The 21,098-nt window shown below is 45.1% G+C and overlaps 7 protein-coding genes across 7 annotated transcripts; 3 read left to right on the forward strand and 4 right to left on the reverse strand.

The window, feature by feature from the left end:
* Positions 1-71: 71 nt before the first annotated feature.
* V865_001650 (uncharacterized protein) lies at positions 72-3,335 on the forward strand (the record flags this gene model as incomplete). Its single annotated transcript, XM_066225466.1, has 12 exons — positions 72-1,042; positions 1,106-1,233; positions 1,299-1,400; positions 1,465-1,712; positions 1,779-1,923; positions 1,998-2,099; positions 2,158-2,214; positions 2,284-2,472; positions 2,558-2,700; positions 2,792-2,896; positions 2,962-3,045; positions 3,093-3,335. The coding sequence occupies 12 exons, from the start codon at positions 72-74 to the stop codon at positions 3,333-3,335; spliced, it is 2,517 nt and encodes an 838-aa protein (XP_066081563.1).
* A 462-nt stretch (positions 3,336-3,797) lies between these two features.
* On the forward strand, positions 3,798-6,232 carry V865_001651 (ubiquinone biosynthesis monooxygenase COQ6; the record flags this gene model as incomplete). Its single annotated transcript, XM_066225467.1, has 5 exons — positions 3,798-4,140; positions 4,261-4,404; positions 4,546-4,604; positions 4,727-4,972; positions 5,132-6,232. 5 exons carry the CDS (start codon positions 3,798-3,800, stop codon positions 6,230-6,232), a joined length of 1,893 nt encoding a protein of 630 aa, XP_066081564.1.
* Positions 6,233-6,619: 387 nt separating this feature from the next.
* On the reverse strand, positions 6,620-8,993 carry V865_001652 (uncharacterized protein; the record flags this gene model as incomplete). Its single annotated transcript, XM_066225468.1, has 9 exons — positions 6,620-6,633; positions 6,691-6,980; positions 7,085-7,410; positions 7,486-7,668; positions 7,752-8,219; positions 8,313-8,384; positions 8,440-8,508; positions 8,575-8,739; positions 8,805-8,993. 9 exons carry the CDS (start codon positions 8,991-8,993, stop codon positions 6,620-6,622), a joined length of 1,776 nt encoding a protein of 591 aa, XP_066081565.1.
* Positions 8,994-9,362: 369 nt separating this feature from the next.
* On the forward strand, positions 9,363-10,990 carry V865_001653 (uncharacterized protein; the record flags this gene model as incomplete). The annotated part of the gene is made up of 5 exons (XM_066225469.1): positions 9,363-9,386; positions 9,451-9,535; positions 9,618-9,797; positions 9,899-10,781; positions 10,927-10,990. The coding sequence occupies 5 exons, from the start codon at positions 9,363-9,365 to the stop codon at positions 10,988-10,990; spliced, it is 1,236 nt and encodes a 411-aa protein (XP_066081566.1).
* A 329-nt stretch (positions 10,991-11,319) lies between these two features.
* On the reverse strand, positions 11,320-12,695 carry V865_001654 (uncharacterized protein; the record flags this gene model as incomplete). Its single annotated transcript, XM_066225470.1, has 5 exons — positions 11,320-11,383; positions 11,451-11,528; positions 11,656-11,784; positions 11,868-12,015; positions 12,134-12,695. The coding sequence occupies 5 exons, from the start codon at positions 12,693-12,695 to the stop codon at positions 11,320-11,322; spliced, it is 981 nt and encodes a 326-aa protein (XP_066081567.1).
* A 578-nt stretch (positions 12,696-13,273) lies between these two features.
* On the reverse strand, positions 13,274-17,508 carry V865_001655 (uncharacterized protein; the record flags this gene model as incomplete). Its single annotated transcript, XM_066225471.1, has 13 exons — positions 13,274-13,399; positions 13,462-13,666; positions 13,748-13,825; positions 13,907-14,235; positions 14,346-15,281; positions 15,338-15,450; positions 15,519-16,127; positions 16,201-16,518; positions 16,590-16,602; positions 16,686-16,773; positions 16,851-16,922; positions 16,989-17,222; positions 17,312-17,508. The coding sequence occupies 13 exons, from the start codon at positions 17,506-17,508 to the stop codon at positions 13,274-13,276; spliced, it is 3,318 nt and encodes a 1,105-aa protein (XP_066081568.1).
* Positions 17,509-18,778: 1,270 nt separating this feature from the next.
* V865_001656 (phosphoenolpyruvate carboxykinase (ATP)) lies at positions 18,779-20,640 on the reverse strand (the record flags this gene model as incomplete). The annotated part of the gene is made up of 4 exons (XM_066225472.1): positions 18,779-19,525; positions 19,591-20,197; positions 20,268-20,455; positions 20,530-20,640. 4 exons carry the CDS (start codon positions 20,638-20,640, stop codon positions 18,779-18,781), a joined length of 1,653 nt encoding a protein of 550 aa, XP_066081569.1.
* Positions 20,641-21,098: the final 458 nt, after the last annotated feature.

Consider the following 21,098-nt stretch of genomic DNA (forward strand, 5'->3'; position numbering starts at 1 on the left):
AGTAACCTATACCCTACACCACGTTAGTTTCTTATACATTGTTCTCATACACTCTAAACAGCTCAAACATCATGGTGTCTTTACGGGAGCGTAAAGCAAGAGCATCCTACTCCAATGTAGCCGATGGACTAGAGAACCTCTCTTCCGAAGACGAACAAGCTGGACCATCAAATGGACCTTCAAAGGCCAATTCACCAAATTCAGAAGACGAGGGAGATCAAGGGGACGATACGAGTTTCTCATCTGGTGAATCGAGCGAGTTCAAACCTGATAGTCCAGAGAAGAAAGCCAAAGGAAAGGACAGAGCGGATGGATCGCAAAATGGTGAAGCTGAGGATGACGAGATGGATGAAGACGAAGACGAAGACGAAGATGACGAACCAGATGAAGGGGTTATAGAAGATGATGACATCGATCCTAGTCTAAGAGAAATGAGTGGTACACCTGCACCAAGAAACAAATTACCAACCAAAAATAAAAAGGTTCCTCCAATTAGACCGGGTGTTTCACTAGCGGCACCACCGATACATGGACAATCCGAAATCAGTTTACTGAGTTTACAGCATCGGGCGTTAATTCAAGCTTCTTCTATATCATTGACCAAACCAAATACGACAACCAAAAATCTAGATAACGAACGACATCAAGCTAGGGATAGAGATCAATCGAGGGTACATGCCCCTAGCATTTTCCCATCGGGTCATCAAGTACCGTTTGAAACCAGATTAACGGCCAGTCCCAATAATGGTTGGGCAGGGAAAGGTGAAATACAGTGGATAGATCAAAGTGGACCTAGTAGTCAACGAAATGAGAATAGAAGGAATAATGATTGGGATAGACATATGCGTCTGACATTTGGTTCACCATGGGAAGAATGGAGAGGTGAAGGTTGGTTTCCCGAGTTGTTTGTAGGCAACGAAGATGAATTAAAAGAGAAGGATAGAGGGAAGAGGGAAAATTGGTTATTGAGAGATGAAGTTAGATTAGGATTGGATGATATTGGAAGGTGGACGAAAGAGGAAATACAGTTTCTCAACGAAGAGTAAGTAATCCCGGTAGTAAAATGTAAATCTCTCAAACAGATTAGCTGATGATCGTTCTATAGTGAAGCAGAAGAATCATATCTCCCTACACCCATATACAGCAATGGTGAAAGTCATATAACGTGTTATATGGGTCCTCATGGTCAACAGTCCGCTCATACCTTCTCATTATTCCAGTCGAAATCATTGTGTAAGCTTATTATTGTCGTACAACCACCTAATGCAAGCAATTGCGCTGATTCCTCCCCGATCTAGCCGAGACCAACCCCGTTGTACCTCACGAAGGTCATACGTTTTTCGCGGGTGGTCCTATATGGGGCATGGATTGGTGTCCGTATCCAGACTCCAAGTCGGCTGGTAGGTTGATCCTATACTTCACTGGGTCTGAGATCACTCTGCTTAGCTTTTGTGTTTCTCCCAGACTTCGGCTTTGAGCAATATATAGCTGTATCTACCCTTCCTCACCTGGACACTCGTCCTCATATGGCTGAGAAGTGGCCTCAATCATCCAAAGGATCAATACAGATATGGTCGATATCCCCTTCGTCTGCGGATGTGCCGATGGATGGATCGTCTCAGCAGAGCCGGATGACGTGCGAGATGGTACTTTGTGTGAATGGAGGACCAGTCATGCAGCTCAAGTGGATGCCTTTGGGTGTATGGGATGAAGTGAGTTGATTCGCCGAGATTTACCAGATCCGTTGTGTTTCAAGATAGCTAATGAGTTTTGAGCAGTATGATGTTTCTTCGATCGGTCAGGCAGAGACAAAGATACCCAAATTAGGTATATTAGCTGCGATACAACTGGACGGTTCAGTGTCGTTCTATTCTGTTCCGCATCCACAATTTGCCCCCAGAATTCAAGAACATCCAGTATACAGTGAGTTGTTGTATACACCGGCCCACGTAGGGATGCGATAAACATTCGGCTGATACAGACCTGGCGGACAAAAGTCAAAATGGACGAACCCCTGCTTCGACTCGAAATCCCTGATGCGATGGCGATGTGTCTTGATTGGATGACGGGAACGAGGATAGCAGTGGGTTTATCAAACGGTAAGTTAATGATCTCAAAAGACAAGATAGCCGTAGCTGATTTATTGGTGCCTCACAGGCCATTTGGCGGTTTGGGATATATATGATGCGCTCAAGGCTGGTAATGCACAGGGTAGTAAGTCAAAGTAATTATAGACGAAAAGCCTTGATGCGAGAGCCATCATGTTGATCTTTTCCTTCACAGTCTTCCCCGTATTGTACACCTCAGTCGCTGTATCTGCTATAAGGTCGATCTCAGCTGGGCGATTACCGCCTTCTGAGAAGCAGCTGGGCGGCGAGCCCTTCTACGTCTTGATGGGTGCATACGATGGATCAACGACATTATTGGATCTCAGAGATCCCTCCTTCCCAATCGAACTTAATAAGGCCCGAAGTAAGTTTTGACTTTCTCTACCGACCCTTCTTCGGTAGTCAAAACAGTCAAAGTGTATCTGAGGAGCGCTGATCGGTTACTATAGTACCATGCATGGCAGTTAAATGGATTGCCCAAATGGCTTCTCCGGCTCTATGCGATATAGATTACATCATTCAGATTATCAAGACGCGAGGTGCTCATTCGGGCAGGAGTCATACGATGAGTAGTCATAGGGGACAGGTATGGGTAAGTTAATTTGAAATTCCTGGGAATTGACAACACAGTCGGGGTGTCGTGTGAAAGGTCAGTGTACTGAGGTATCGCGGTATGTTATTAGGATATGGCCTCATCGGATTATCATACAATGCTCGTCTCAGCTGGCTCAGATGGCGCTTTGATCATGACAAATTTCAATACAGGGTTCTTCAGGAAACGAAAGATCGTGAGTTGCTACAAATTTCTCCGCTTGACTGCTTCTCGATACTCAATGTTGGTCGGCCATACTAGCCTTTGGCGATGCATCGACTATACGAGATTGATTATAGTGAGATATCAGATGAGTATAGGATAATCGATGATATCTTACCTGAGGTGAGTGCTTCAACACGTATGCGAGAATCTACTGATGAAGATGAAAGTCTCAAACACTTGAAAATGCTACTTCCCGACGATCTCCTAACATTGCCAAGAGAGCTACACATGACCCACCGACTCATCTACTGAAGACTGCAGCTTGGAGACCTGAGGTAGGGATACAAAAAGTAACGTGGAATGATGGATGTGGGTTGGCGAGAGCGGGATGGTTGGCTAGTGGTGGTGCGAGTGGGCTGGGGAGGGTGGAATGGATTGAGGGAAGATGGAGAGGAGGAAGAGCACCGTGAATCTGGTGAATATGGATGATACGATTATAACGATTTAACGTAAGATATGCAGATCACGAATAAGAAAATCACATCAGTTCACAATTGCACCAAATCACCCAACAAAATTCAATCTTGTATAATCGTATTACTACGAGCTCTGAATGGTACTTTGACTGCGGATTATAAGTTTATTACGATCAAGTAGACTTGACCTCAAGGCCATCATCGGCAGAAACTAGTGCTTGATATCGTGATTCAGTGTAGTACGAGTATATAAGTTATATGCATTCATCATTTTGACGCTTTCTTTCGTTGATGGAAGCGGATCTCTCCGATGATAAGATCAACTCACTCATATCCACACTACGAGTAAGATATTTCGATATTTTCAAACCATCTCCATCGTCCGATTCTCAGATCCCATCTTATTCTTCAGTGCCTTGACTCTATAAACATCTTTCGTTGAGAACCAGATCAGACATGAGAGCAAGTACCTCTCTTCTCACCGTGCCACGAGCATCGGGCAGAACAATCTGCACTCGACCACTCCCCCTTCCTTCAACTTCGCGATCTTCGATCAATTATCATCCTCGCTCGTTACATACACCTCCTTCCTCGCTCGTCCGTCAAGACGCACGTACCTCACCATGCAACCCTCAAGCCATTCTCTCAAGCAGGTTATCAGCCGGTCGGGCAAGAAACCATTCATCTTCTGCTGCTGCCGAACCTCCAAAGGCCATACCTGAAATCAGCGAAGAAAACAGTTATGATATAGTCATCATCGGAGGTGCTAACGCCGGATTGGCATTTGCTTGTGCTTTATGTATGTCCCATTCTATCTCAATATCCTATCGTTGTTCGCCGTATGATCGTGTATATATGAGTGTAGCGTACAAGTATTTCTTGCTTGAGTTGTATCGCTGATACTTTGTTCTTGACATAGTATCCCAACCTACAATATCATCCACCACCAAAATCCTATTACTCGAGGGATCGTCATTGGACAAGACTCGAAATTGGTCTGGAGAGGGGGCCTGGGAGAACAGGATAAGTAGTTTGACTTGGGAAAATATATCATGGTTGGAAAGTGAGTGTTAATCTCTCTCCCTCTCGGGATGTATAAATCCGATTCCCTCTCCACCTACTTTACACATAACACTTTGCATGCACTTGTGCTGTGACTTTCCACATTACTGACTGAGTTTTGCTTTTGCCTTGAAAATATCAGGTATAGGGGTTTGGAAACATATTGAACAGAGTCGATCTTGTCCGGTAGAAGAGATGATTGTGAGTTTCCGCCCTATACAATACCATGACATCACAATCTCTTTCTAAACTCTTCTCGCTGTTCATCGTCATCATATTGGAGGTGTGACAGGAGCTCATATATGTATCATAATCACGTGCAGATCTGGGCGAATCCCTCTCCCAATTCTTTCCCCACTATCCACTTCCCACCACTTGGTCATCCGATGGCGAGAATGACGGAGAATATGAACCTCCAACGAGCCCTGCTCCGACGTATAGAAGAGATAGGTAAGGGTAAAGTGGATATCAAAGAGGGTAAGAAAGTCCAGGAAATGAGGTTAGGTGAAGGTGAGAGATGGGTAGGGTTGAGGGTGGGGGAGACGGAATGGATTAAAGGTAGTTTGGTGGTGAGTAAGGTGGTCCCTCATCATTGGAATTCGTCCCAATGGAAAGCGTCACCATATTCACCATCGAATAAAATCAAATCATTTATTCTGATTCATTGTGCTTGTCCGACTTGTAATCGAATATCACATAGCTAATTCATTATCATGTTCTGATTACAGGTCGGCGCAGACGGACCCAATTCTCCCGTCCGATTATTCTCCAAGATCGAGACGTACGGCCACGCCTACCAGACTCATGCAGTAGTAGCGACCCTAAACCATCCCCCATCATCACTCTACCCCAATACGACAGCTTTCCAGCGATTCCTCCCTACCGGTCCCATCGCATTCCTCCCATTAAGCTCCGAAGCTTCAACGATGGTTTGGTCAACCTTACCTCCTCATGCCGCTGCCCTCAAAAGACTATCTCCAGAGGCATTGACATTGATGGTCAATTGTGGATATCAATTACCTGAATCTACACTTACTGCTCTCACCGATGAGATGATCCGGGCCGATCAACTCGGTCAACCGTTATCCGCAAATCAGATAAACGATCTACTAGCTTCGTTACCTATACCTGGTAATACAGTAGGAGAGACAGACCAACCTATTTTACCTCCTACGATCACATCCATCCATGCTCCCTCGGTAGCTTCATTCCCTCTTCGACTCTCTCACGCGAACGAATATTTAGGAAAGAGAACTGCATTGGTAGGTGATGCGGCACATACGATCCACCCATTAGCTGGACAAGGTTTGAATCAAGGTTTAGCGGATGTAAGATGTTTAGCGGAGGTGTTGGAAAATGCGAGAAAACTAGGTGGTGATTTAGGTAGTATAACTAGTTTAGCTGATTATCCCCGTGAGAGATATCCTCTAAATCATTTGATACTATCGACAACAGATAAATTACATTATATATTCAGAGCGAGGAATGGAATTGTAAATTGGTTTAGAGGAACGGGATTGGAAATTATAAATGAATTAGGACCGTTAAAGAAATTGTTAATGGGTGGAGCAGGTGCTAAACCGAATATAACCACTCGAGGTGAAATCAGTAAGAGTAGGAAAAATGATGAGAGGGAATTTGGAAGGGTTAGAGGTGCAGGAGATGAATTGGGGCAGATTGGTGGATGGCAGATGACCGCTGCGAATGGTGTGGAAAGTTGGTTCACAATCAAGGGAGTCGCGAAGATGGCTGGCGAAGTGGGAGTGGGGTTGGTAAGAGAGGGTATGAGAAAGGCCGTTGGTGCGTTAGATAATAGGAGTAAACGGTAGATACACCGATGCACTACGTATACATATGCGATCTCGTCACGATGAGAACTCGTTTATCTTGAACCTGGTTGCATCCTTTATCATTAACTGAATAAATACAAAATTACGTAGAACGATTGTTAGAGGTATCAGACCGAATCGCGAACAAATTTGAAAAGAGTCGAAAATTTGGAAAGATTGATTAATGAACCAAGGGCGTGTTATTTGAAAAAGTAGATTAAAAGAACCTTCCTACTACAATGATCGATTCAAGATCCGATCAAAACCAATATATGCCCGAATCCCCATCAGAGCCAATACAGAGTATAAAATCTACCATTACATTCCTTTCACAACACGTGAGCTGCATCGCTACGAAGTGAATCTATAACAGTGCTGGATACACATTCAAATCTCAGCCCCTATGAACAGATGGATCAGCTCAACAATCGACAGCATCTCTCAAACGATGCACTCACATTGCATCCTCCTGTTCTCCTGGATGGGCGTATCATTATCATCCGCAAATGGATCTCCGAACGGATCGTTCGGATCCAACAATCCCTTTCTGTTACCACCACCTGCCCCACCGGTAAAGTCATCTTCCAAAGCCTCATAGTCTCTGGCAGGGGGTTGTCTTTGGTATTGTGGTTGCTCGGCAGCGAGAGATTGTCTTCTGGAAGGTCCCCTCGATCGAGCTTTTTGGTGGGATGCACGCCATTCTTCGTCGGACGAGTCGTACTCGTAATCTGAGAAGTCAGAGAGGGAGCTATGAAGGAACGAAGAGGATTAGCTAAATTGAACTGAAACATCGCCAGAATTTGGTAGAGGTATCATGGAGGTGTATATCACAGACTTAAAATCCCCACTCACCCCTGTCCATACGACTCTTGATCACTATCCGGTCTAATAGGCTTTGGCAGTCCCTTATCCTTGGCAGAGATACTACCACCGAAATCAAGATCCGCCAAATCAGGATGTGCCGCACCAGTGTTCCTGCTAGGCTTGGGTTGGGCATATTGCGATTGTTGTCTTTTCAATTCTCTTCTGGCAGATTCCTTCTTCTGCCTCGATTGCAATTGATCGATCTCACCCGTTCGATTAGCTTCCAACTTCTGGGCGGCAAGTCGCTTGGCGAGGGCCTCGGTCTCTTTGGCTTCGTCATCTGAGTCAGAGTCGAGCACCGCTGGTTTAGAGAGCTAAAGCACACATATTGCAAAGTAGGTAAATTCTCAGAGATGGTGCATCACCAAAATTGAGAAGCAACAACTCACCCTGTCATACAGTTGAATGGCCTCGACAATCTTCTCATTCGCTTCCAATAGAGTACCAACGAACTCTTCGTCCGTGACAAGTTGGATATATCTGATGATGTTTCTTCTTGCTGCTTTCGCTTTGTCGAGATTATCTTGCACTTTGGGCGATTCCAGGACACTCTCGACAGATCGATCGATGAGCTATGGGTATAACAGGTTTCATATCAGCTTATGAGCCTTTCGATCCCTCTTGTATTGCTCATCAAGTTGAATGATCAACTCACCCTACAAGAGTTGACCAAATTATTCGCACATTGAATAGCGTTGGCGATTGCCACCATGATTTGCGGTTTCTCCTTTTGGAAGTCGAATGGTGGTCTTTTAGGTTGAGAACCCTTTTTCTTCGCATCCTCCTTCGCTTTCCTTCTTCTCTCAGCTTCTTCCGCAGCTTCCTTTTGTCTCCTAGCCTCTAATGCAGCCATATCTTGTTTCCTCTTCAACTCTCTCTCCCGTCGCTCGACTTCAGCTTCCCGCTGTTCAATCAAAATTCGACTCTCCCGCTCACGCTTTCTGGCGTCGGCGTCGGCCTTGGCTGCTGCTAGGTCGGTGTAGGTATCGGGTCCACGAGCGGATTTCGATGGCGCCCAATCGTGAGAGAAGAGATCGTCGTCGAAGGTACCCCTATTGGCGGAGGTAGGGGCGGAAGAGGTAGAGGAGGTGGATGATTGTTTGGTAGGTGCCATTGGAGTTGGCTAGAGCAACAGAATGTCAGTTCTGAGCCAAGACAGAGTAATGGCAGCAGGAGTTGATAGAGAGATGTTTTATGGGAGAACAAACAAACTCACCTTCTTCACACCGGGTCCAGCTCCACCGTATTTACTGTATAGTCGAGCTACCTCTTGCATTCGAGGTTCATCCTATGTAATCAAGTTAGCTGGCCTCTCTGATACAGGCATGGCAAAGATAGCTAACCTTGTAGTGGAGCGACCAAGCATGGAATACCAATATCAATCTCTTCTTCACTTTAGGATCGAGTAAGGACTAGAAGCGTTACACAGTACACAATCAGCTTCAACCTCGTCCGCGTGTGACTGACGTATCACTCACATCATTGGCCATCTCTCTCAGCCTCTCCATGAGCTGCGAATTCGCCCATCCCAATTGGAAACCCTTCCCAGCATTCTCCGTCAATGCTCTGAGAATGACCAGCGCTCTGAGTTGTCGATGAACGTTCCCATATTTCAGTTTCTTTCGAATCGCTCTGGCAGCTTCCTACCGACCGAGGTAGATGAGCATCCACTGTAGAATGGAAGAGAAGAGATCGAGACGGAACTCACGGTAGTACCTTGATACCCTTGGATATTGATACTCTCTACCAGTTCTGGTATACCGTCCAAACTCAATTCATCGTACCTATCAGAAGATAAGACCTCTACCCAATCGGTGATGGACGAGTGAGGTTTCCCTTCTTCCAAGTGAGATAAGAGGGATATGGCGGTTTTGAAGTAGCCACCTGCTTGAGACATGTTGCTGGTAGTGATGGACCGTTGGTTGGATGGATATGGGGAAGTGACAGTGAGAGGTATGTATATATAGAAGAGTGAGATAACATGACACTGTGATGAGGTGTTAAGTTACTCAGGGAACTGTATCTCTTGCTAGCGATTAACCGGTTTAGTGCTAAAATGCTAAAACGTCATTTCCCATCAAATACTGCTGGTTATGTTGATCATGATGTGGCAATACAGGTCATTCTTACAAAGGAATCCCACCATGTAATCTGATAACCGAGTGTGTTATTGTTGTTCTGGCAAGTCAATCTCCAACTGCTACTTTCTACTTTACTATACTTCAATTTCAGTGTGCATCACCACATCAGTTTGGACAAACAAACCATGTCATCGTCAGAGAGGATAAAGGTGAGCTGACACTCGTATCGTCTGATGCAAAACAAAGCTCACACCTCCGTGCCTCCTTGTTTAGGGCATCCAAGTTCACCGACCGATCATCTACGGTTCTCATGCGAGGTTATTGACGGACGAAGAGAAGGCGACAGCACCACCAGGGCGTGAGTATGAAACCATCCTATCATCCCCATCGTATTACCGAGCTGCACGACGCACGAGGCTGATACCTGAATAATTTCATAGATACACACCGTTGGACAGTATTCCTCACTTCGGCTACTTCCCCACCACCCAACAAATTACCTTCAGGAGAGATAGAAAAGGATGATATAGATTACTTACCTGGAGGAGAGGATGATTTGAGTTATCTGATCAAGAAAGTCACATTCAAATTACATGATACTTATCCTCAACCCAATCGAGGTGAGTTGACTGTCAGCATTCACCTCAACAAGCTCAATCCAACCTCAGGCTGAGCATTGACTTGACATTCGATCCGCCTTTTGCTGATAATCCTGAAATAGCATTCGACAAACCACCTTTCAAAGTGACCGAAACAGGTTGGGGAGAGTTCGTCGTTCAAATTCGTGTCCAATTTATCCCCGAATCGTCCGAGAAACCATTAACCCTCAATCATCCTATCAAATTACATCATTGGGGAGTACCTATCGAGGGATTAGTCGCACCTCCTACAGAAGGTGGAGTCGCTACAGGTACAGGTACAGCCAACACTTCTGTGGTCAATACTCCTGCGCCTGAGCCAATACAGGAACCTACACCAGCTGCCACCCCTGTACCGCCGGAGAAGAAGGAGGATGACCAAGAGGAAGTGAAGGAAGAAATAATTGTAACGCCTGCACCTATTGGTGAATCGTCAAACTCAGTTAAGGAAGGTGAAGGATCGATAGTCTTAGAACCCACTCAAACATCAGAACAAATCCACCCAGTAAATGACGAGATAATAGTTCAACAAGATCTTCAACAACAGCATACAGCAGCTATGACAGCTATCTTACCTGTTCATTCATGGCAATACGATGAGATTGTATTCTCCGATCCACCTAAGAACTTTTTGGATATACTTAATGAACATCCTCCTAAGGGTTTACCAAAAATCAACAGAAGAGCTAAAACTCAAAGGGACGAATATGATTCCGGGTCTACCGGTCAGAAGAAGTCAAAGAAGAATGGTAGACAGAGCGTATTGGGATCAAGAGCCAATACGGAATTCCAATCACCCACCCCATCTGTCATCGGTGCAGGTGCAGGTGCACAAAATGGTTTGGTAGGGGAAGAATTGGGATCGGCGGACGTACCACTTGAATTTTCGTTGGAGATGGAAAGAGCGGAATATAACAAATTGGCTGAGGCGAGGAGGAAAATCATTGATCAGATGGATAAATGGAGGTGAGTGAGGGTTATCATATCAGATATACCATACACCGCAGATCACCCCATTCTGCATTCGGTCCGCTATGTCATTTGATACGTGATACATGTATACGACGATAAGGGATATCCGCTGATTCGTTTGGTCAACTTGTTATCGCAGAGAAAGACTAATAGCGCAGGAGAAGGAATTAGCTAAATTGAAGCAGGAGGTCAAGGGGATATAGATATCAGTATAGATGGGGATCTGATTTAAAACCCAGAAGAACTTGTGTTTGGCGGTCGGATGAACAGGCGAAAACGAAGATGGCAAACGATCAATCTGAAAGATCTCGCTCTTTGGTCATCCTGAGCAATAGAACCAGCTTTGTTGAACAACTTAACAACTTACAGGCTTCAAAGTAAAATTGGGCGGTTGACGAGTGATTCGGCATAGGCAATAGGAGAAGAGCATATATCTGTTGTACATAAAATCTAGTAATATGACATGTATTGTATATTGTACATCTACCTATAATTCTGAGAATCGGTACCCTGATCCATTAACCGCATGACTCTATGCACCTTCCCTCCATGGGTACTCGAATTTGGGTCCCTTAGTCTTTCTCCATAGCTTCTTCCTGTGAATCACGATAAATTTATATCAGCATGAAATGTCCAATGACGATGCATGACTATTCCACTCACTTCTTCTTGGTAGTTGCATGTTCGACATACACTTCTTTACAGTGCTTCGCTTTGAATTCTCTAATGAAGCTTGGATCCCTATGAAACGTGAGATGACAAAAATGTTAGTCTCCTAGGCTTTGAGGAGATGCAGATGCAGGTGGAGTTATAGATGGGAATCATGGAGTGAAGGAAGATAGAATGCATGATTGATAAGACCACTCACCATAATTCACTTGCTATACCCAGATCCTTACAGCACCTCATCAGAGCATTACTCTTACATGCCTCTGTAGCAGTCGGTATACCCGATGGATCAAAGTATTCCTGTTCACCTCTAGCTATCGAGACGAGTCTGGGAGGGACACCAACAATGTATCAACATATGTCCATGAGAGAAATCCTGAAAGATATGGTATGAAGACACCTGTTACTCACCTTCCTAAACAAACCAATCCCCATTCCCTGCTGACTATCCTAGGTCCTACATTGGTTTCTCCCCTAGGTGCCAGACCCCATCCTCCTGGACCGAACGCTGCGTTTAGTGTACGTCGGTATTTGATTTCGGGAAGGTAAAGCAGACCGTCTATACAAATGTTGACCAACACCGAAGTCAGCTCTCAGTAAGGCTGCGAGCACGACGGGGATGATTGATGGATGCGAGGCGCTGTAGCGTTACGTGCATGACTTGTGGGTTAACTCACCAGGTTTGATCTCGACATCTTCAGGTCTCAACTCCCTCAACAACTCATTAGCAACCTCTTTAGGGAACGGACGTTCGCTCAATCCCGCAAAAGAAGACGACCAGTCGTTCCCCTCTCCTACTGGGGCTTCACCCGTTATCCCTCCAGCAGAGGGTAAAGGAGTGTAATTGTCTCCTGGAAGGTTCGTCAGAGGTGGTGAAGCGGTAGGAGTCGCTTTGGTGGGAGAAGGGGCCAAATGAGAATAATCATCTATAATAGGTTCATTGGAAGGTAGAGGAAAATCATCGGGGAAATCATCGTATATCTCTGAATTCGCCGATTGTGATGGTGGTGTTGGTGTAGGGGTGGGACTGAATTTTGATGTTTTGCTGGTACTGGTACTTGAGGTAGCTTTGGCTGATGATGGTTTGATAGGTACAGCTGTCTTTCTAACGTATCGACTTGTAGTTGGAGCGGGAGACGAAGCTGCTGCTGCTAACGAGGGGGAGAAGGTGGATAATGATCTGAAACTGAGAGATCGAGGTGCAAGACCGAGTCGGATAGAAGATGCAATGACTGGCATGGTGACGATGATAGTGTAATTTTCTATGTATGAAAAAAGTGAGATGAGAAGAAAGGCATCAATTGACAATCGATCGAAATGGATCTCATCCTGATTTGCGCTCGGATCTCTAAAGTTGATGTTTTCGGTGGCAAATCGCTCAAAGTGGCAAATACTGTGTAAGCCGGTATGGGAGATCCCTTACTGTATTCATAACAGACACTATCAAGTCGAAGGCAGTGAACAGGATCTGGGACTTTATATACCTGATGAGGAAGGATATCAGGTGCAGGGAACATGACCACCTGATTATAGACAGGCTACCCAGGCTCCATAGGAATAGTAAGTGTAGGGCGTATCATAAGAGATAGGACATCAACCGCCAGACGGGACAGGGGACTAACTATCATCGTGCGTTTAGAAGGACTGTATCGGGCGTGTACATACGTCTACGTATACTTGTCTACACTGAATAGTTCAGTATGTAACTTGGAAGGTACTGAGTACGAATGTCATGCATATAGGATTGTTGAGCAAATAGGGGAAGTGGTGCAAAATGGATGGTCGATTCATTATCGGTTACGTTATTTCAATCGGATCTACCAAGCTATCTTTGCCAAGAGACCTTTCGGATACCTCCTGACAAAGTACTTCCTGAGTTCATCTAATAACAATAAACCTAAGGCGAATGTGAATGGGATAAAGATATGTTCGACGGGAACACCCTATCATACGAGAGCAAACCATCAGCGTCCAGTTTCACCCACTAGTATCGTACTGTACTCACTCTGGTCAAAAAGGTATTTTGGAAGAACGGCACATAGCTGAAAAAGAACAAGAAGGTGATCGACACTATCATAGAGGGGATTATCCAGTAATTTCTCTGATTTTCGTCAGACCATTTGAAAGGGTTCGATCGGAAGATACTCAATCTCCTCGTTCGTGTGGCGAGGAGGTTTCCGAATTGCATGCCGACCAATGTGAAGAAGTAGCTGTGATGACACATAAAAACACGTCAACTACGAAATCAAAATCACTTGCCATGGAAATTATCGGAAAACGCTTGTACTCACATTGATTGAGCTTTGTTGATCGCTTCAGCGTACGCAACAGGATCATACTGAGGCGGAAGGCCACCATATGCCAGAACCCTGTACGTCATCAAATTCCATATCGTCAGTCAATAACAAGTTACCAACTCAGCAAGAGGTGAGTCGAATGGCTCAACTTACAAATCACTGAATCTGTAACCTTGTTTCTCTAACCACCAGAAAGCCATACTCATCGCAGCAAGACTTTCCAGCAACCCTAGAAATCCATAAGCGTGCAAGAGGAATTTCCAATTGACCAATTTGTCCTTTTTGGTATCCCTCGGTGGCCTCGTCAAGAGTCCCGCTTCGGGCTTTTCAAAACACATTGATATGGCTGGTAAGACGTCAGTGACGACGCAGATGATGATCATCTGAAGACTTGATAAAATCTGAGGAAGACCGAAGAGGACGTTGAGAAGGATGGGCATGAGTTCGGAGAATGATCCTGCCGGGAGGAGGTAGAGGCAGGTCTGAGGTAATGGTAATGAGGTCAGCATCCAACAATTGTTTTATAATTAGAAGGAAATATATCGAGTGACAGTCAAGTAAGAACGTCAGGTCATATGTATGTATTATTCACCTTTTTCAGATTATCAAAAACCAATCTTCCATATTCCACCGCCACTACGATCGATGAGAAGTTCTCCAACAAAACCAAATCAGCAGCTTCCATGGCGACGTCCGATCCACCTCCCATCGCTATACCGACATTAGCAGCCTTGAGCGAGGGAGCATCATTCACTCCATCACCTGTCATCCCCACAACGTTTCCTCTCGCTTGAAATTCTTTGACAATTCGTAATTTCTGTTCAGGGGTGGTACGAGCAAAGACGATCTCTGTATATTGGCAAGCTTGTTCCCATTGAGAATCCGACATTTCCATCAAATCGTTCCCGCTCAACACCAAACCTGGTAGTCCACCTGTACCCAACTCCATATCTTGCTTATCGAATTGCACAACATGGTCTAAGGGTCTGTCTCTTGGTAGATCTTGCACATGATGTAACTTCTTTGAAGAAGATATGATTCCACATTGTTCGGCGATGGCAACGGCGGTAAGAGCGAAATCACCAGTAACCATGAAGAACCGTATACCCGCGCCTCGCATCATACGGACTGTCTCTGGGATCTCAGCTCTGGGAGGATCCACTAATCCTATTAAACCGACGACGGTAAGTTGCTGATTCAGTTCGACATTGACGAGATCACCAAATTCAGGTTGGTCGAAAGCCATTCCATCGGGTATGAGCGAATGGGGTATCATCCGTTTGGCAAGTAGGAGGACACGTTGGCCTTTTGAAGACCATTTTTCTTGTACGGCAGTTAATCGCTCGATATTGCTTTGGGTGAGAGGGAGAGCAGGACCTCCTGAGGGATTGTTGATGTATGCGCATCGTTTCAAGAGAACATCGGGTGCTCCTTTACACATGAGCATGAGATCTTGAGGGCCGAACTCGTCGTACATGTCGCATGGAGCTGGGAACAAAGGTGATTTGGCAGATGCCCGTCGACAGAGCTGATTGATGAAGTCAGTGGTATTCAGATGTGGGCAATAGTAGCTGAGTCACCCACTTTGAGCATATATTTGGTTTTCGAGTTGAAATTCACTTTGAATACTTCGGACCATTCGCTGTTAGAGTCCTTGACTGGTCTCAAGTTCTCTGCAGCTCGTAGAATAGCAGAATCTGAGTGGTAGATGATCGTTAGCTATGTCAAAAACCTTTTGCCAGAAGGAGACCAAGTCTGGGCTCACCTGTAGCATCACCATTAACCTTTCTGAGAGATACCGGCTGATCCATCATACTTTCATCAAACGTCGCGGCATTACAGACTCCCATCACAGCAGCCATCTGTTCAATTGTCTTTCCATTATCTTTCCCAATAACCATTCTATCTCTTGCCTGGGTCAAATCCATCTCATCTTCGAATACAGCCAAACTCGTTACGGTCATCTTATTTTCCGTTAGAGTCCCAGTCTTGTCCGAGCACAGTATGTTGACTGCACCGAGCGTCTCGACCGTCATAAGTGATTTACAAAGTACCTTGTTCTTCACCAGGGTGTTCGCAATGACAGCTAGAGAGACGGTGACACTTGCTGGTAGACCTTCGGGGATGAAGGCCACCATCACTGCCACTACATCGATGATGAGTACTGGAACGGTGATGAATCCTTTATGCTGTTTGTTTAGCCATGCTGCCCAGAGGATAATCACCAACAAGGCGATGGTGATGGCACAAGCGGCGATGATAATTACGAATCGAATAATCTCTCTCTGCAAGGTGGTAAGAGAGGGTGCACCGGATGTGGATAGTTTGGCAATTCGACCGAATACCGTAAGATTCCCCGTTTGGATAACCACACCTACCAGATACCCAACGTCAGAATGTAAATACCGTATATACGTGAAATGAGGGATTGAGGACTGGGAACTTACCTATAGCTGACCCGCTGACACATAGCGTACCTTGTAGACCTATGTTCTTGGTTTCCAGCAGATTATCGTCCGTCATATCCACCGTCCCTTGGATAGGCTCAGACTCGCCAGTGAGCACGCTTCGATCCATCTTGAGATCAGAAGAAACATCGATAAACCGTATATCTGCTGGAAGCTTGTTACCGAGGGAAACATAGATGATATCTCCCGGAACGAGTTCTTTGGCGGGTAATTGTATTTGGCGAGCATTACGAAGAACAAGTACAGCGGAGGGCAAGAGGCCGGAGATGGATGCCATGACTCGGTTGGTCGAGAAGTCTAAGAGTCAAGAAACAACAGTCAGTCTTGGAAGAAGAACCATAAGCAGGATCAATGGTTGATGTACTGACCTTGCCATGCATTCTGTGATTGTCAACCCAGACACCGAGATCAGTATGTTGTTTTGGTTCAGTCAATCTTGAAAATTAGACTGCATGATCACTCACGAAAGCGGTCTGAATGACGATGACGATGAGCAAGACTACCGCCAAGGCAAGATTCGCAGCAGCAGGATCAGGTTCTCCAAGGGGTTTCCTATACCAGACAACGAAAACAACAGGATCAGGTTAGCCCTGAATATCAAGTCCGGAGAAAGAAGCAAATGCACTTACCATGCTATGAAACAGAGTATCGAAGCTATCAACAACAAACTACCGAATCCACCAAGAACGTAGCCAGCCCATCTATAACGTCAATCCAAGTTGAGATCAGTTTTACAACCTTGAGAAGAATGTTTTGTTCGAACATACTTGAGGAAGATGTTATTCTTCGGTGGGCTGACTTCGTTCGCTCCATATTGACTGAACTTTCTTTTGACTTGTTCGTCCTCCAAACCTAATTTCGAATTACTACTAAGTCTCTGGAGAATGTCATCCACAGAATATTTATGCCATTCCAATTCCGCTATATCCTTGGCAGCACCTTTCTGAGGGGTGACGGCAGTAGGTCGTTGTTGGGTATCGGTAACGTCAATCGACAGAGTTCTGTACAGGAAAACGTCCACGGTGACAAGTGAGCGTCATACATTTTATGTTATACAAACTTGAGATAGAGGATATACTGTATCGCTTACCTGAATTCCCCAACAATCCTATTCGTGCTATCCCTCCTTGCGTGAGTAGCCCTCTTCATCCGCTCGAGAAGTAGAGCGTTATCATGAGTAGCATCTTGAATAGTAATACTTTTCAGCAGAGCAGGTGATATAGGATGAGGATTGGAGTCGAAGGACTTCTTGTCAACACCACCATCTCGTTCGATATCGTCTGTCATGTTGGTCCAGGAGGGATTTGGTAGAGACAAAGTGTTTGGCAAGGGAATGGTCATTGGAGGCGATAAGAGGAAAAGAGGATAATAGAATTGAGAAAGAGGGACATAATCAGTACGAGGTGAGCTTTATATACTCATTTTCGTGAGTGAGGTTCGATGTGAATCTAAGTGTTATGCCAGTCCAAGGCTTAACATGGTCGGACAGCAGGAGGGTGCTGCAGCTTTGTTTGAACTCTTTCATGACTATGAGCGATTTTCCTCCCAGCGCACTTTGGCAGCAGAAATTACAGTTCACTGACTTGAGTAACATCTATATCCCGAGATTTCATCGAGATACGAGACTGTTCTTGAAGGATTGAATATGATATATTCCTCAAACCAATGAGATCAAAATCTCTCATGAGATATTGTCAATTGTCAATTGCCAATGTTCGCATATATCACATCTTCATCTGAGCTGGCTGAGTCTGTTCGAAATAAAATACATTAGATCATGTTGATCTATTGAATTTGATGGAATGGCGTAAGTAGAAATAGTCGCTGGTGAACTGATGACAAACTCGAAACAGGGAAATGGCGTACTTTTGATACGGGAGTGAGTGATGTGATCGAATGAGCGATTTTTCATCGGTATATGACATTGGAACCAAACAAAGCCATTCCCCCACTTTTGAGTATACTGAGGTGTACCTTGTAAGATTTTATAAGTTGCCATACGTTACTCGGTTGGTGTTCAAAATCGCTCATAGATAACTGGAAGTATTTGATTTGGGGGCGATGAAACGATGAAACGTCACGATTTAACCAATGAAAGCCACCTATATCGATTGATCTTCACGTGTCTGTATTCTATGATTTGATCGAGATCAGCATGATCTATTTTGGAGAGTTTCCCCCTGTTCGTTTTAGGGAACGAGCAAATGAGCGCAGTACACATGCGGACTCTGAACATTTTTATAGCTGATTCGAAACGCGACCAACCAGAAAAATCACGCCAAATTTAGTGGGTATTTCGGTATCGTGCCTGGATGACATGTTATAAACCGGAACCAAACAAATCGCTCAGTTCAAATCAAAGGTCGATGGTTTGCCCTTTCATTAGCGTAGATGAACGATTGGTCCTGCATGCATATGCGATGCGCAAATGAAATACATGCTTTGGTATGGTATGACAATAGAGTCAAGCTACAAAGAGTCCAAAAGAAATAACACGAGACGTATATATACTATTACACAAGATCGAAACCAAACTACTAACGAGTGATCACAAAGTTTAAAGGATTGGACCAGCAGCTTTGACATCTGCTGTGATGGCATCCTCGTATTTAGCGAAAGCCTTTTGGAACATTCCACCTAATTTCTGGATCTCAGCGCTGAAGGCATCTTTGGATGGCCATACTTTCGCTGGGTCGAGAATCTCGCTGGGGACACCCTCGACAGTCTTTGGGATGGAAAGGTTGAATACAGGGAAGTTTTCAAATTCGGCTTTGGCGAGGGTTCCATTGTGGATAGCATCGACTATAGCTCGAGTGTACTTCAATGGACATCTCTTTCCGGTACCGAATTTACCACCGGTCCAACCGGTGTTGATCAACCAACAGTCCACCTTGTTCTTCTCCATTCGCTCAGCCAACATCTTGGCGTATCGTCCAGGGTGTAAGATGATGAATGGTTGTCCGTAACATGTTGAGAAGGTTGGTGAAGGTTCGACAATACCATCCTCTGTACCAGGTGTCTTGGAGGTGTATCCAGCAACGAAGTGGTATTGAGCTTGTTCGGGAGTCAATCGAGATACGGGAGGTAATACACCGAAAGCGTCACATGTCAACATGATGATGTTAGATGGTTGTCTCTCAGCGATACATGGGATCTTGGCGTTAGGTATGTATTCGATAGGGTAGGCACATCGAGTGTTCTCGGTGATGGAGACATCATCGTAATCTGGCTTTCGGTCGGCAGGGTTGTAGACTACGTTTTCAAGGATGGAACCGAATTTGATGGCGTTGAAGATCTCGGGTTCCTACGAGGGATTCATTTCATCAGTGCTGCTCAAGTTATTGGGGTGTCAGGAAAGATGTAACTCACCTTTTCAGCAGAAAGGTTGATGGTCTTGGCGTAACAACCACCTTCGATGTTGAAGACACCAGTATCAGACCAGACGTGTTCGTCATCACCGATCAAGAGACGGTTAGGGTCGGCTGAGAGAGTGGTTTTACCAGTACCGGACAAACCGAAGAAAAGGGTGACATCGCCGTTATCGCCTTTTGCCTGGTTTGCTGAGGAATGGAGAGACAATTGACCGAATTTGACAGGTTGGAGGTAATGCATAACTGAGAAAATACCTTTCTTCATCTCACCGGCGTATTCAGTACCGAGGATGACCATTTCCATTCTCTTGAAGTTGACTTCGACAGAGGTGGTGGAGGTCATACCGGTGGTGAATCGATTGGCAGGGAATTGACCAGCGTTGTAAATTATGAAATCTGGTTCACCAAAGTTTTCTAATTCTTCTGGAGTAGGTCGGATCAACATGTTGTGCATGAACAAGGCGTGGTAAGCTCGAGAAGCGATAACTCGCACTTTGATTCGGTATTTAGGATCCCATCCGGCAAATCCATCAAATACGTATACGTTCTCTCGGGTGTTGAGGTAATCGATAGCTCTTTCTCGGTTGATCTCAAAGGTGTGTTCGCTGTTGGGCCAAAATGCATCACGTCAGTCATGGGAAGATGAGATACAACAGAATGCCAAAGTCGACTTACTCCATCTTGATGTTTACCGGACCCCACCATACATCATCCTTACTAGTTTCCTCGTACACGATTCGCTTGTCCTTGGGGGATCTACCGGTCTTCTTTCCGGAGAAGTTGATCAAAGCACCACTTGATGAGATGACGGCACCTTCGTTGAGGATGGCATCTTCATAAAGAGAAGCGATGGGAGCGTTTCGCTATGTATGGGCAGTATGAAATCAGCATCCCGCTTTAGGTGGACAGAAGATAGAGGCAGAGACAGGGAACTCACCTTGATGTGGATCCTATCCAAATCAAAACCAGCTTGAGAGAAGTATTTCAACTCTTTACCGAGGAATTGATTTCCCTCGAGTTCATCATGTCCGTGTCTTCCGTGAACCATTGTGTATATTGATTATTGTCGGGCAGGTAGTCAAATAGATGAGAAATGGCAAGGATAGTTGTAGTGAATTCAACTGAGTGAATGTGGGAAGTCAGGATACGTTAGCTGATATGCTTGGGAATAGGATGAGAAAGTGAGATGCGAGGTAGAAAGGAAGGCTGAGATGTATGTCGCACGACGACATCCTCTCCGTCAAACGTCACAAGATCGATTGGATGGTAATGGTATCCCAACTGAAACCACTGTCCACCCGGATATCGCGATGTAACCGGTCATTCAAGACAAAACCAACTCACCAAAGTGTATCGATATGATCCAAACAAGATGGATGCGGTCAATCAAAGTGGATGCTTGGGGAGAAGGAGCGATGGATCACATCGGGACAGGAGCTCTTATATATGTATCCATATCATACCCACAGCCTGATGCGGTATACGGTATACGGCACAGCGGTATTG

Source organism: Kwoniella europaea, chromosome 1, assembly GCF_036810445.1.
Source record: "Kwoniella europaea PYCC6329 chromosome 1, complete sequence".
Lineage (NCBI taxonomy): Eukaryota > Fungi > Basidiomycota > Tremellomycetes > Tremellales > Cryptococcaceae > Kwoniella > Kwoniella europaea.